The sequence below is a fragment of the Macaca thibetana genome, chromosome 7 (assembly GCF_024542745.1).
Source record: "Macaca thibetana thibetana isolate TM-01 chromosome 7, ASM2454274v1, whole genome shotgun sequence".
NCBI classification, from domain to species: domain Eukaryota; kingdom Metazoa; phylum Chordata; class Mammalia; order Primates; family Cercopithecidae; genus Macaca; species Macaca thibetana.
In genome coordinates, this window is record NC_065584.1 from 93,779,507 (window position 1) to 93,792,943 (window position 13,437).

Here is a 13,437-nt window from a genome sequence, read left to right on the forward strand (position 1 = left end):
CTTCAAGATCTATAACAGTCGTGAATCTGAAATTGATGAAGTGCCCTCGAGGTCAGCATTGTGTGTGCTGATTCTTAACTCTGCCTCAGTAGGCACACTGGTCCTTAAATCCCCTTCTGAACACATGCATGCCTGTCTCACGGCCCTCATCTCCCTCACTTTTCTCCCTGAGCACACCAGGATGGCCCCCAAGCTTACTTTCAGCTGCTTTTAGCTCTATATATTTCAGAAAAAAAAAGTTATCTTGTATACAGCATTTGAAATTATTTTATTCAGAAAAGTTCACACTGGGCATGTATGCCAAGCTCTGAGCTAAGCTCCAAGGATCCAGAAATATATGAGAAACAGTGTCTGGCCCTCTAGGAGCTCTAGAGAAAGAGAAATGGAGACAATGAAGAGAGCCTAGCCTTGGCCTTGAATAGGGGAAAAAAGGCAATATTGGGGTTTGGCCTTGAGTAGACATCCAGAATACAGCATTCCAGGATGAGCATAACTAGGCTGCTGAGGATGGCCTTTTTTGGAGGTAGCTCAGAAGTGGAAGAGGGAGCTGTGGCACTGGTAGGACAGAAACTTCAAAGACCAGGTGGTGGGGCCTGATATAGAGTCATCTGATTGCCCTTTCCAGTTGAGTTCCAGGTGGTAAGGGGAAAGGAAAAGAGACCAGTTTCCTGGGCTGTTAGCTAACCCCATGATGGCCAATGGAAGAGCTTCAGGGTAAGGGACACTATTGAAAAATCAGGACCAGCAATATGGATGAAACAGGACACTTCTCCTCTTTATCTTCTGAATCAGCGGAGAAGCAGATGGCACCCTTCGCCTTTGAGCCCTTTGGATCCTTCCGTGAGAACAGCTCTTCTCTGTAAACAAAGAAAAAGGGGATAATTAGAGGCAGAATGGCACATAGAGAAAGACATCTCAGATGACGGAGAGGAAAACAGAGAGAATGGGTGAGGAGAACAGTGCTCCCTAAACGCTCTCTCTTTGTATACACAGAGGAAAGATTATCTGGAGAACACATTTGGGTACATGAGTGATTGTCCAAGGCCCATAGAGCCACTATGGGGACAGCATGCATCATTGTTGTCACAAACCTGTAACCCATGCTGACCGAGAAGCTGCAGAATGATGCTGCCATTCCAAAGGGACAACAGGAGAGAAGTTGTGATCAAAGGCAAAAATAGAGACAAAGGACAGGAGGCTACCTAGGATAAGAAAGGCCAGAGTGAGCTTGGAGAGGGCAGAGGCTGCAGGAAGGGAGGAGGCTCAGTAGTGGGCAGCTATCACCAAAGAGGCTCCTCCGGTTTATACTTCTTAAAGGAGAATAGGCACTGTCTCAGGGAAAGGGAGCAATGAGTAAGTATGCACGAGCAGCACCTGGGAGTGAAGAAGGGGGCAGCCAAGGCACTGGAGAGGCTGAACTCTGGATCTCCTAACAAATGAATGGGGTCCTCCGTCTCATCCCTGGCAGCACCCATCCAGGTTCAGGAAATGGAGAAGGGAGGAAGTCAAGTAACTGGAGTGTTGGCTTTTGAGGCACAGATTCAGCCCTGCCACCTACTTACCTTCCTTTGCAGGCTGCATCAGGCCTTTGAGGCCTCCTGGGCCACGCTTGAAAGGCCTCCAGCTGCAGGGACATGTCATGGCTTCTGGGAAATGTCACGACGAGGTTCTGCAGGAGAGAACACAGGGATGTCAGGGCGCCCCGTCAGCATCAGGAGCCCACATTGCGCGAGAGGCTTGTGACCCAGCCTCACAGACTTGGATTTTGGGAAAAATTCATCTCTGACTTGAGTGGGAGGCACCTCAGGGCTGGGATCTCTTCGAGCCCATTTGGGAAATCTGGGGTGTTTTCAGCTCCTCTCTCCAACCCTTCCAGCCTGCCCAAGTGCACAGGGGCTGCTCCTCTTGCCCTTACCACCTGCCTCTCATGCCCGGCCCCAGTCACTGGTCTGAAGGGGCTCTGACAATTCACATTAAGAGACTTAGGAATGCCGCAATTTCATAACTGTCTTCCCACAAAGAAATTGTAGCTTAATAGGAGCCAGACCTACATCTGGAGTTGGAAACTGCAAGGGCGGGACATCAGATATCTAGGACAAGGCAGCCTCTGAAAAGAGGGGGCAATTTCTTGGTAGAGGCAGGAATTTTCCTAGGCCCCTGACATCCCAGCCAGGGCTGCTCCTCGTGCCCTTCCTTCCCTGAGGCCCAGGCTGCCACGAAAGGCAATGATCCCAGAAAGACACACAAGTGGATCCCTGGGCTTAGCAGGGATGGAGCAGCCTGGTCTGAACAAGATGCATGGGCTGGCCATTTAGAAGCCCCTTCTTCAGGAGAGTCCTGCACTCAGGTACTACATGGGAGAAGTGAAGTGGGTGCTCTAAAAAGCAACTGCTAGCACATGCTTGGAACCCTGTGGGCTGCCCCGGAAGCCCCAACGGACGCAACTGCCACTGGGCGGGTGGGGGAGGGGAGGCAGCTTGGGCAGCCAAGGGTCCCAGTCTCCTACAAACTTCCTGCACACCTGGGGAAGGCAGCAGCTCTGGGGTCTGCAGGGGGGGCACCTCATGGTTCCTAACTGTCCTAGAAATGAAAAGGGATTCAAAGAGACCCACTTGATAACCTGTCAGGCTGCATAGCAGTGAGGCTTCCTCCTTTAGTAGGTTCTTGAAATTGTATATCTATATACAGATAGATAAATATACATATACAATATACAGAGTGGCTGCAGGTTTGCTACAGCAAGTCAGTGGGTGAAGGTGATGGGTGTGCAGTGGTGGACTCTGGAACCCTCCAAGGGGCTCCCCTGCTGGACGCAGAACTGGAGCCTTTGAGCGGCTGACCAAGACAAAAAGGAAGAGGGACGAGACAGAAGGCAGGGCCGCAAGGATGCAAGGCCTTGTCTACTAAGTCCTACTCTCTCATGTAGGCCATCACCCCCGACCTATCTGAGCTTCAGTTTCTCTGAAAGGAAAATGGGTCATCAAGAGACAAATACACAGGAGGAAAGGAAAAATCACGAGGGCAAAAGGTCCAGGGTGAATGGGGGAAGGAAAAAATTGCAGAGATCAAGTAGAACCACAGACAGGAGAGAGCCTTTGGCAAGATCGCGGCAGGGAGGTAAAAGAGAGGGGAAGTGACGGGAAGCCAAGAAGAATTGGGTGGCAAGGAGAAGGAAGCTAAGGGTGGAACGGTGGAGACCTGGGGAAGGTAGAATCAGGAACCAGGGCCAAAGTGCAGAAGAAACAGCCTACTGGACCAGCCAGTGTTGGAGGGTGGACCTGGGACGTGCAAGACATTTTCTTCTCATTCCAGTCAGAGGCAGGAGACAGGAACTGAAGGGGGCCAGCTAAGGCAGGACAGGAGGAGGGCAGAAAGCTCAAAGTGTCCTTCTCCTGTCCCCTCATCCCCTCTCCCTCCAACCCTTCCAAAAGCCTTGCCCCAGAAACAAGGGAATAGAACCCAGGAAGCTTGAGTAGAGGGATGGGGTTTGGGCATCCTTTCCAGAGAGAAATGATAGCTTAACAGTGATCAGCTGAATGGCCGGGAAACACCCTCATAATGGTGGAGGGCTGAGCATCTAGTACCTTAGCCTAGGGGAAAGGGACAGGCTTGAGGTCTTCCCGGACTCCTCTAGCCAAGGTCTCCTGTCCAGGGAAGCTCAGGTGTGAGGGAGACTCAGAAACGGCTCCCAGGTGGAAATTGGGCTGCCTCCTCTGGGGAGGCTGCTTGAAGCCTAGTGGATACAGCACAGAATAGCCAGGAGAGGGGGGTACCAAGGCATGCCCTCCTCACAAAAGCCCCCATGAGGCTGCTCTCAAAACCCTAGCAGGAGCACCTCTACTTTTCCTTCCTCCAATCCCAGGGGGTGGGGGAACTCACTTTGGACCCAGAGAAGCCCTCACATAGTCCTCCTGCTGGCCAATTCTGCTATCTCAGGTCCCAGTGCCCTGGGAGATGAAGGCCATTGCTGCAGATGAAAACCAGAATCAGACATCTGGGGAAGAAGTGTGATCCCAAGGAAGGAAATAAATGGCTCCCAAAATTGCTCAGTGCTCCCCTACTAAGCAGGAAGAGATGGATGTAGGATTTCTCTTCAGGCAGGGCTCTGGAGCATCTAACTGTGGTGTTGCTGTTGGATCATGCTCACACATGTAGAGAGCCAGCAGAAAAGGATTTTGTGGGGAAGGTCCATTAAATCCTTTCTAGGTAAATCAAAGTTCAATAGACCCAACTGCCAGGCATCCTGGCAGGGGTGGTGTCCTGGACAGGACACCACACCACTCACTTCCCTTTGCATTTCCCTATTGCCACTCTCCTTTGATATTTGTTCAGGAATTCACCCATCTGTAAGCTCATTGCTTTATCAAATATTTGTTGAGCTTTGCTGGGCAGAGGGGATATAAAAATGAATGAGACAAAGTTCCTGCATTCAAGTACCTTCCTGGGTAGTGAGAAAGGGCAGACTGACATGCTGAGAATGAAGAGAGAAATATAGGATGCAGGCGGATGGCTTAGGTAGACACATCCCTTAGTCCCTGCTCTCATGGGTAAATACAGCTACTGGGAGGAAGTTAACATCAAAAATTCCTCCAGGGGAGTCAATATTTGTTGCTTCTCACCAGGCAGATAGGAAGTTGGAAACCAGAAAGTTCTTTGCCCATTCAGGAATTTAGAGTCTAAAATCAAAACATACTCACACGTATTAATCGGGGTCCATCCCTTGAGCAGCACCGATATCAGGGAAAAGAAAACTACTTGGTGAGTTAGGATACAGCAGGAGGGGTCTCAAAGACAGCCATTGAAAATGCCCCCAAATGCTGGAGACCTCAGGTTTGAAGGGGTTCTGATGGCCTTATGGACTTATAAGGGACATGGTTCAGAGGTTTCCTCAGACCAGCACAGGACTCGGGGAGGGGGAGCAGGGAAGCCCCCAAGATCTAGATTTTGGGGATGTCAGTGCTACAGGGACTGGGCTTGTGACTGGAAGCTGCCTCTTTGGTGTCCCCAGTTGAAGAGCAGAGGTCCAGGATGGGTCCCAAGAAGATGGGGACAGCCCAGATGATGGTCAATGCAGTCTTGGCTGGCGGGGGAAGGGGGTTCCTGGAAGGGGCCACGAAGAGGTGGAGTGACACTGGAGTATCACCAAGGTGGTGCTTCCTTGCCACCAGAAAGCCTGGCCTGAGGAGGAGAAAGGAGGAAGATGACTCAGCTGGAGTGACAGCCTGCCTACTCCCTGCTGCCCCTGTATTGGGCTATCACTGCTGGGGAGTGCATCCAAACAGAGGGCTATTTGATAAGTCTGAAATATCCACAGGACTCCCAACTCAGGAGAGACAAATGGGCAGAAACAGAAAAGTAAATGCTGAGATTATATCTGAAGAAAGAGAAAGAGCACAGCAAGAGCAGAGCAAAGAGTTAGGATGAAAAACCTCACGGTGTCAAAAAAGAAGGAAGGAGAGGAGAGGAAGAAGAGAGTGTCCCATAGGAAACCAGAGTCAGAATGAGGTCAGGACAAGGCTAACAGCACAGGAAGAGGTGACTGGCTGGACCTCGCCCAAAGAGAATTGAGCCTAAGGCTTCAGGGATATGGTCTGTGCTTCGTCCCTCTGCCCCTAACTCTGGGGACATGCCTCTCTTGGGGACAGAATGCAGATGAAGAGAAACAGAAGTGGCCAAGTCAAGAAGCCACGGGCTGAGGGTGCCCCAGCTGCCCACCTCCCTTGGGGCAAAGCTCATCCCTAGTTTACAAGGAGTGCATGACAACTGGCCCTTGTCCTGGGCCAGTCCCAAGCCCATACGGGCAACAGGGCATGTGATTTTGAGCCTCTCTCCCACCTCCCAGCCCTATCCAGGTGTCTCTGGGAAGGGTTCTTGGAGCTTCCCCCTACCGTTAAAGGAATCCCTCCAGCAGCTGCCCTGCCTGACCAGGCACAGCTGACTCTGAGGAGAAGATGCTCGCAGCCCCATACCTTTTTTTTTTTTCTTTCAGAAAGATCTGCATCTTAACTACAGTCTGTTTCCCACTGAGAGGAAGCCAGTTTCCCAAGCAGCCCTGGGAAGCTCAGTTTTGTGGAGGATACAAGGGACCCTAGCTCAGCCCTAGGCAGGCAGGCTGGGAAAGGAGTGGCCCTTTGTCTGGGGAGGGACTGGGCTGCTCTGTGCCCAGAAGCTACATGGATAAGCAGTTGCATGATATGCACCCGAAGCCAGTCCCCGGGAAGCCCTGCCATTGAGAGTCAGTGCCACCACACGGCCCTCTCTGAACCCCTAGACCCCACGGATAGGGAGAAGGGTTGGTCCTGGACCCAGAGGACCCCTCAAGTGGAGTGAGGCTTCCCAACTGCTCTTGCCCAGAGAGCTCTGCCTATGAAGGGGCCCACCAAAGAGACCAGAGCTGAGAGATGGTACAAGCTCCCCTGCGGCAGTTGTGGTTGTAAAAAGGGGGGTCTCAGGATGAGATCTGGGTGCCTGAAAAATGGTCAAATCACAGTTCAGTTCAAGAAGCAAGCAGCAGTAGTCTGCTCCACGAGGTTAGGCTGAGGGCTGCTCTTCAGCTTGGCTCCCAAGGTGGTTTGCTCTGGATCAGCTGCTTTGAGTATTTGACCCGTGAGTGACCTGCCACTTTCAGGTCGTCTTGGACCGCAAGCCAAAGTCTCACAGAAGTTGCCACTCATGACTTGCCTGAGTACCTGGCACCAAAACAAACAAAGCCGGCCTGCTTTCTTTTCCTTTCTCATTCCACCACTCTCCACAGTCATGTCTCCATTCACTGATGTATTGTCCACTGAAGAGCTATTATCTTGGCCTTGATATGAGACATAAAATACGAACAGCTATTAACTTGGCCTTGATACGAGAGAGTGGCACATAGTCCCTAACTTTAAGTAGCTCACTGCATCCTGAGGAAAGATATGGTCCTCATGGGGAGGGGGTATTGGTGATGCTCGCTGGGGCCTTCCTTAGACTTCAGATATCAAGCCCTCATAGCCTATCTCTTCTATTGTACCTCACAGGGAACTAAAATAACTTTAGATTGTAAAGGTAGCTAAAATGTTACTAGAAAACATCTTCAATTAGAAAATATTTTAGGGGTGGCAAGGAGTGAGCAGGCCTCTGCCCATCAAGGTCTCATGGTCTTACAGGAGACACTACTTTGGGTGGACATGGTTCAGAGGTTTCCTCAGACGAGCACAGGACTAGGGGAGAAGGAGCAGGGAAGCCCCCATGATCCAGATTTTGGGGATGTCAAATCCCATTGTCTGCCTTTATTCCATACTGGCATTTTAAGGACCAGGAGAAATCTTTAGGGCTACATGTCCAATGTGGAGAGTGCCCTGAAATTCTGGAAACTCCATCTCTTAAGGGTTCTGATGGTGTCTTATGGGCTTATCAGGAACAAGCATCAGATGCTTCCTGCGACCAGCACAGGACTAGGGGAGGCGGAGCAGGGAAGGCCCCAGGATCCAGGTTTTGGGGAGGTCAGTGCTGTAGGGGCTGGGCTTGTGTCTGGAAGCTGCCTCCTTTTGTGTTCCCAGTTGAAGGGCAGAGGGTGGTGGGCTGCTCTTAAGAAGATGGGACAGCCCAGATGATGGCCAATGGGAGTCTCGGGGGATCCTGAAGGGGGCCAAGAGGAGCGGGGGTGAGGCTACGGTATCATTCAAGGGTATCATTCACATGTTGCTTCCTTGTGATTAGAAAGCCAGGTTTGGGGAATGATTAAATGGTAAATTCTGTAATGCGTGTGTTTCATTGCAATTTTCTAGATACAGCATGGGGAGGAGAGAAGGTGTCCTCCCTTCAGCTTTGAGGATGGATAGGAGTGACGTGGGGTCAGAACCCCTCTCTGCTGTCACTCTTTGTGGAGCCCCAACACATTCTTTACAAAGAAGGAATGCCAAAGGAGGGCATTTTCATCTAACTCAAACGCCTAGAGACCTCGGGACCTTGGAGAGACAGAGACAGAGGTTCTGGGGTTATATTTGTGGACTGAGACAGGGGGAGATAAAGCCCCCTGAGAGAGAACAAAAACAGTAGTGGGGAAGATATGATCAGAGACAAAATTAGAGACAGTAAAAGTGGAAACAAGGCATCCAGAGGGGCAGAGAGCCATAGCTATAGGGGAAGAAGAGAGAAGTACAGAGACCAAAATATGAAATTGTTGGGCATAGTGAGCCTTTGGTTGGCTGTCTTCCAGGGGAAGAGTCAGATTCCTCTAAATTTCATGGTTTAAAAAGACAGAAATTGAGTCATTAGAGATTTTCAGTGGAGGAAGGACAAGGGATAGACAGGTCTCTCCTGAGACAGAACCACCAGTATTCTCTGTGATTCAGAGATACAGGTTACTTGCCTTATCTAGAGTGGCTCATCTCCGTGGCTACCAATTATCTTGCTACCTTCTGGCCAGGTGTAGGGCCCAAATTAACTAAGAAGACTGAAGAGAAGAGAGAAAGAAGCGAGAGAGCAGAGACCTGGCTGGGCATGACACTGCTACTATCCTCTGAGTCAAGCAATTCCCAAAGTCGCCAGGTTAGCTGATCCTTGGCCCCATCTGTAGGGATTCTTTTTGGAGGAAATAGGCAGATGGAGGGTGATGGCGGCACACAGGGTACCTGAGACAAGTGCTCAGCCTTTAGAGACCCAATTCCTGCTGCTGCCCTCATTAGCTACCCCTCAGCAGCCAGGGACCCACAGCCCTGCCCTGCAGGCTCTGGACAGCTTTGGTCATAGCTCACTTCCAGCCTGGATGGGCCTGGTGGACAGTTCTGTGCTTGTTTGGGAAGTCCCCCCGCTTCTGCCCTTTAGTCCTTCCTCCTCCTATCTGGTCTCTCCTTTCCAAAGAGCTTTAAACTTTCTCAAAAGCAGAAAGGCGAAGACATGTGGATGAGTTTCTTCCCCAAAGAAAGTTTAAGCTTAGTAGTGGACATTTCTTAACAAAATGAAAAAGAACCAGGGTCAGGGGCTGACTACTTTTCAGACAGTGGGTGGTTATTCATGGTCAGGTGATTTCCTGACTTCTGCGAAAGCCCAGCCCAGAATGTTTATCACTTTATTCCCTTCCAAAGCCCAGGCAGCCTCAAGAAACCTTCTAAGCGGGTCCCAGGCAGAACTCTCTTAGAAGGAGAACAAACTAAGCCTGCAAATGGGAATTCAGAGAAGCAGAAGACTTATCAAGAATGTCCAAATCACAATAATTAAATAACCAAGATACCCTAACCTATAGTCTAGGGCCCGGGACTAGTCTGGTTCTGATAGGCTTTTCCTTCATCAGTGCCCTTTGACTCCAGCTAACTTCAAGAGACTTACTCCTCTAGGATAGCCCACACATCCCATTGATGAATTTGCTAAGTTAGAGAAGGATCTGCATCCTTGCCCTGTGAGAACCTTCTGCCTTCAGTAAGCTCCCAGTGTGAAGGGGGCATACAGACAATCAAGTGTGCAATCTTGTGGCCCCATGTTAAATGCAATATAATGTCCCCATGCCCTGATGCCTAGGAGAGAACCCTAGAGTCATCAAGGCAGCCATAGTAAAAGACTGCAAGGCCTGGCAATCTCTTTAATGGAAATGCATTTGGAGATATTTGGCCTGTCCTCAGAGTAGCACATGACAATGAAACAGGCTCTCACTCCCCAGGGGGGCAGAGGTTTCCAAGATTGTGGTCTTGGGTGACTGAAATACAGTGCTTGGATCAGGAACTCTTTGCTATTTCCAGGTGGAGACTAGAAAACCAAGAGAAGGGAAATGATGGGTCAGGAATTTGTGCCTTGTGGACCATCCCTTTTCTGTCTGTGGAGCCTTCCAAGAAAGAAGGAAGGCAGCAATGAGAACAATCTGTCTAATGAGGTTGAACTCAAGCAATAGATCAGGTGAAAGAGGCTGCTTTTGCTTTGCTCTCCCTGGAATGTCCATAGGCCTTTCTTTCTTCATGGTACCTATTTTGTCATGCTGTAGACAATTAAAATTTTTAACATAGACCAACACAGACGAATTCTGCTTCCTGCTCTTGCAGGATATCCGGGATGTCCTGCAGCAAGGCAAAGTAAGCAAGAGCAGAGAGCAGCAGAGTCCTGAAGAAAACAGACATGGAGTGCAGGGGAGGCGAGGGAAAGGGAAAGGACAGGAGGGGAAGGGAGGGGAGAGTAGGGAAGAGAAGGGGGATGTGGGGTCTGGGGCATCAGAGCTGGGTCAAGCACATGGGGATCCAGGAACCTTTGTCCAGGAATGCATACCTTGGTCCAGTCTTGCTCTGGAAAGAGAACTGTGATGGAAATGAAAGACCACGATGGTCAGAGGCACTTCAAAACAAATCACTGTCTGACTTGCCTGTTCCCCCTTCTGATCCTCAGCATAAGTTTCTGAGGGAGAGGAACTCCACGTAGAATGAGCCTCGATAAGGCTGCCTAAGAGGAGAGGAAAGGAAAAGAGGGCATTTTGCCAAAGGGAGGGGCTAGGGCTTGCTCCCGGTTAGCCCTCTGACAGCTCGCACTTTGGAATGTGTGTGTAGGTTGGAGGCAAGGGCGTGGGGCAGATAAAGAGGGCTATAGTTAGGGGAGTGGCTAGTGGTTAAAGGAATTCAAGTCCTTGTGAGGCCAGCTACTAGGCTTCCATCCTCTGGGCTGTTCCCTTGAGGTCTTCATCCTTACCTGGTTCTAAGCCAGGCCATATCCCAGATTCAGCATTGAAGAGAAAATTATTACATTGACCCAAGCCCACAAACTCTCCCTTCAAAATAGGCACTCCCAAAACTAAAGAGGCCCTACTGTCCCCAGGAAGAGCAATAACAATTAGGGCCAAACTTTGAGTTTTTTTTCACTCCTGGAAGGGATGTATATCCATATAGGAAGTAGGGTGAGCTGCATGCCCCAAGGTAGGAGGAAGAATGACTTTCCAACAAAAGCTTGAGCATAACCTCATTTTTACGCTATAGGAAATTATCAAACGACCTATTAGTAGAGCTTCTTTTAGAAAGACAAGGCAAAATTAGGCTGTTAAGAATGCTTTGCCTAGCATTTGGGAGGCCAAGGTGGGCTGATTGCTTGAGCTCAGGAGTTCAATGCCAGACTGGGCAGCATGGTGAAACCCTGTCTCTATTAAATTATGAAAAATAAAATAGATGATAGGTAGGTAGATAGATAGATAGATAGATAGATAGAGGCATGGCAGTGTGTGCCTATAGTCCCAGCTACTCAGGAGGCTGAGGCAGGAGAATTGCCTGAACCTGGGAGGTGGAGGTTGCAGTGAGCTGAGATTGCACCACTGCACTCCAAACTGGGTGACAGAGCGAGACTCCGTCTCTGAAAACAATAAGAGTGCCTTGCTCTGGTGGTCTGAACCAGTCATCACCCTTTTATTTCATTATTCACTTTACTTGGGATTACTCCCCATCTTCCTGGTTCTTGGCTTTGATCACTCCCAATTCATTCCCAGTCAACTTCTTTGGACTGATTCTTGTGTCAGGAGACTTTACTCATACTGAGCCCTGAGTTTCCTGGGAAACCCACATCTCTTTACTAATGGGACTTTGTGTTGCAAATGAGAATGCCTATTTTGAAGCGAGCGTTTGTGGACTCTATTCTTTTTCACAAGAATTTTTTTAATCCATAAATTTAATATGTACCTTTTATTTTTTTCATTAAGGGCTCATGGGACTTGTCCTGATCTGTAGTTTTGGCTACACCTGCTTGGGAAAGCCTGGTCTGGGAATTCCTGCCACCACTAACTCACTGACTTCCACTTGCCTGGGATCTATTAGAATTCTTCCATTGCAGATGTTCTGACACACTGAAGCTATGCCTTACCTGACAAGCTAATATGCAATTCCTTCTAGAACTCATGGATTTATATACCTCTTCTCTCCCCACTCTTGTCCAGACCTTTACATCCTGGATTCTTTACCATTTCTGCCCCTGGGACTCTTGGATATCATTGTCACTCATACCCATAAAGCACCTTAGGAACTGGACATTACTATTTTAATGTTATTCAAAACACACCCATGGAAGCTCAGGTGCCAGGCACATACTCTAATAAGTCTTGGGTATTCAAAAATGAATGAGAAACCGTGTTTTTTCCTCTAAAAACAATCTTGTAAAATCGCGTCCAGTAGCTTCCAAGACATTAGAGGTGAAGTTGAGTTTGTAAGCTAACATAGGGAGTCAATTTCTTAGATGGCAAATGGAAAAAATCCTTGAAGCCTCTAGTCTGTGAGTGGCTGGGGTTGGGCTTGAGAAGTTCTTGGGAAGGAACTTTCTGACAGAGTAGATAGATACTCCCTGACTGAGTCAGCCTTTCCGGATGTGTTTCTAATAATGGGGTCCACAGTTGGAGAGGGAAACCTCATTATCAGAGTTCCCAGCTAGAAGCAGACAGACAGCCCGTGGGGTGAGTGTCGGAAGGTTTGGTTTCATGTCTCCAAACCAAATGGTGGCTACTGGAAAAGTGAAAAAAGAGTGATCAAGGAAAAGGCAAGACCAGAAGGGACCCAAGGAGTGAAACACCACCTCCAGGGCACAAGGTCCCCCAGCCCGGAAGCTGCTCACTGATGTCCAACTCCACCCCAGCTTTCTAACCCCGCCATAGCCATCCCAGGGTCCTGTTCTTCCTATGAAAGAAAAAGTCAAATGGATGAGCCACAATGGCCCCACTAGGGAAAGAGAATCTGCTAGGTAGGGAGAGAGATAGCTATATAGAAAGATACAAAGAGATACATACAAAGAACAAGACATAGAAATAAAATAACAAAGAGTGACAGCAGCAGAAAAATAACAAAAGAACTGGTTGCTTCCCCTAGGAGAAAATCCAGAGTGTAGAGCAGTGATAAGGAGACTGGGGGCAAGCAACAGATAGAGAATGCCAGCAGAAGGCAGGAACAGAGGTGTCCATGTGACAGACCTGGAGGGATTCAGAGAGGGCAAAGGACAGAAGCGGGACTCTAGCTATAATATTCTGTCCCGGTGAGCCCACCATCTGTCCCTAGCATGCTCATGCTTCTCCCCACACATTCACAGCTCCTGCAGAAAGACAAAACCATAGAGGAAAGCACTCAGAAAGGAGCCGGATGAGGGAATGCAAAGAAAAGGTAAATGAGGGAAGCGTTGAAAGATACAGGGAAGAGAGAAGGGGTTCTGGCCTTTGGTGTGGAGGCCAGAAAGATACGCAAAAGGCTGGAAATGTGCCCCACAGTCATCACAAACCCCACTCCCAGGCAGGTTCCTGGTACACATGGAAGCAAAGGAGTAAAAAATGTGGTCGGATGAAATTAGATTGCTTGGGGCCACTGAAATATCCCCAGAAAATTTCTCTCTTCAGCTTTTGAAATAAGTTATTCTAACTCAGAGCTGATGCTTCTGCAGATGGGTTTGGATGCTACCCAAGGTCTAGGTCCCCATCATTGCCCCTTGCCCTACTTAGGGCAGGAGGAGGTGTCTAGTATCCACTAG

At 49.2% G+C, this 13,437-nt stretch overlaps 1 protein-coding gene across 3 annotated transcripts; it reads right to left on the reverse strand.

The window, feature by feature from the left end:
- Nucleotides 1-249: 249 nt before the first annotated feature.
- Nucleotides 250-2,397, reverse strand: LOC126959366 (spermatogenesis-associated protein 8-like). 3 transcript variants are annotated; one of them, XM_050798300.1, is made up of 4 exons: nt 2,052-2,397; nt 1,563-1,669; nt 1,092-1,202; nt 250-857 (listed from the first exon to the last, which is right to left on the reverse strand). In XM_050798300.1, the coding sequence occupies exons 2-4, from the start codon at nt 1,639-1,641 to the stop codon at nt 736-738; spliced, it is 312 nt and encodes a 103-aa protein (XP_050654257.1). In that variant the 5' UTR covers nt 1,642-1,669; nt 2,052-2,397; the 3' UTR covers nt 250-735. The 3 variants fall into 3 exon arrangements, with proteins under 3 accessions (XP_050654257.1, XP_050654258.1, XP_050654259.1); XM_050798301.1 differs by having other exon boundaries at nt 2,048-2,397; XM_050798302.1 differs by lacking the exon at nt 2,052-2,397 and adding an exon at nt 1,916-2,041.
- Between the last annotated feature and the right edge of the window lie 11,040 nt (nt 2,398-13,437).

What these genes read in the sequence shown, in the direction of transcription:
- LOC126959366 (XM_050798300.1), bottom strand. Translation starts at nt 1,641, where the DNA reads ATGACATGTCCCTGCAGCTGGAGGCCTTTCAAGCGTGGCCCAGGAGGC. An exon ending in GATGCAGCCTGCAAAGGAAG is followed by an intron (nt 1,203 to 1,562) that starts GTAAGTAGGTGG and finishes TTCTTATCCTAG; the next exon opens with GTAGCCTCCTGTCCTTTGTC. An exon ending in TCGGTCAGCATGGGTTACAG is followed by an intron (nt 858 to 1,091) that starts GTTTGTGACAAC and finishes CTTTGTTTACAG; the next exon opens with AGAAGAGCTGTTCTCACGGA.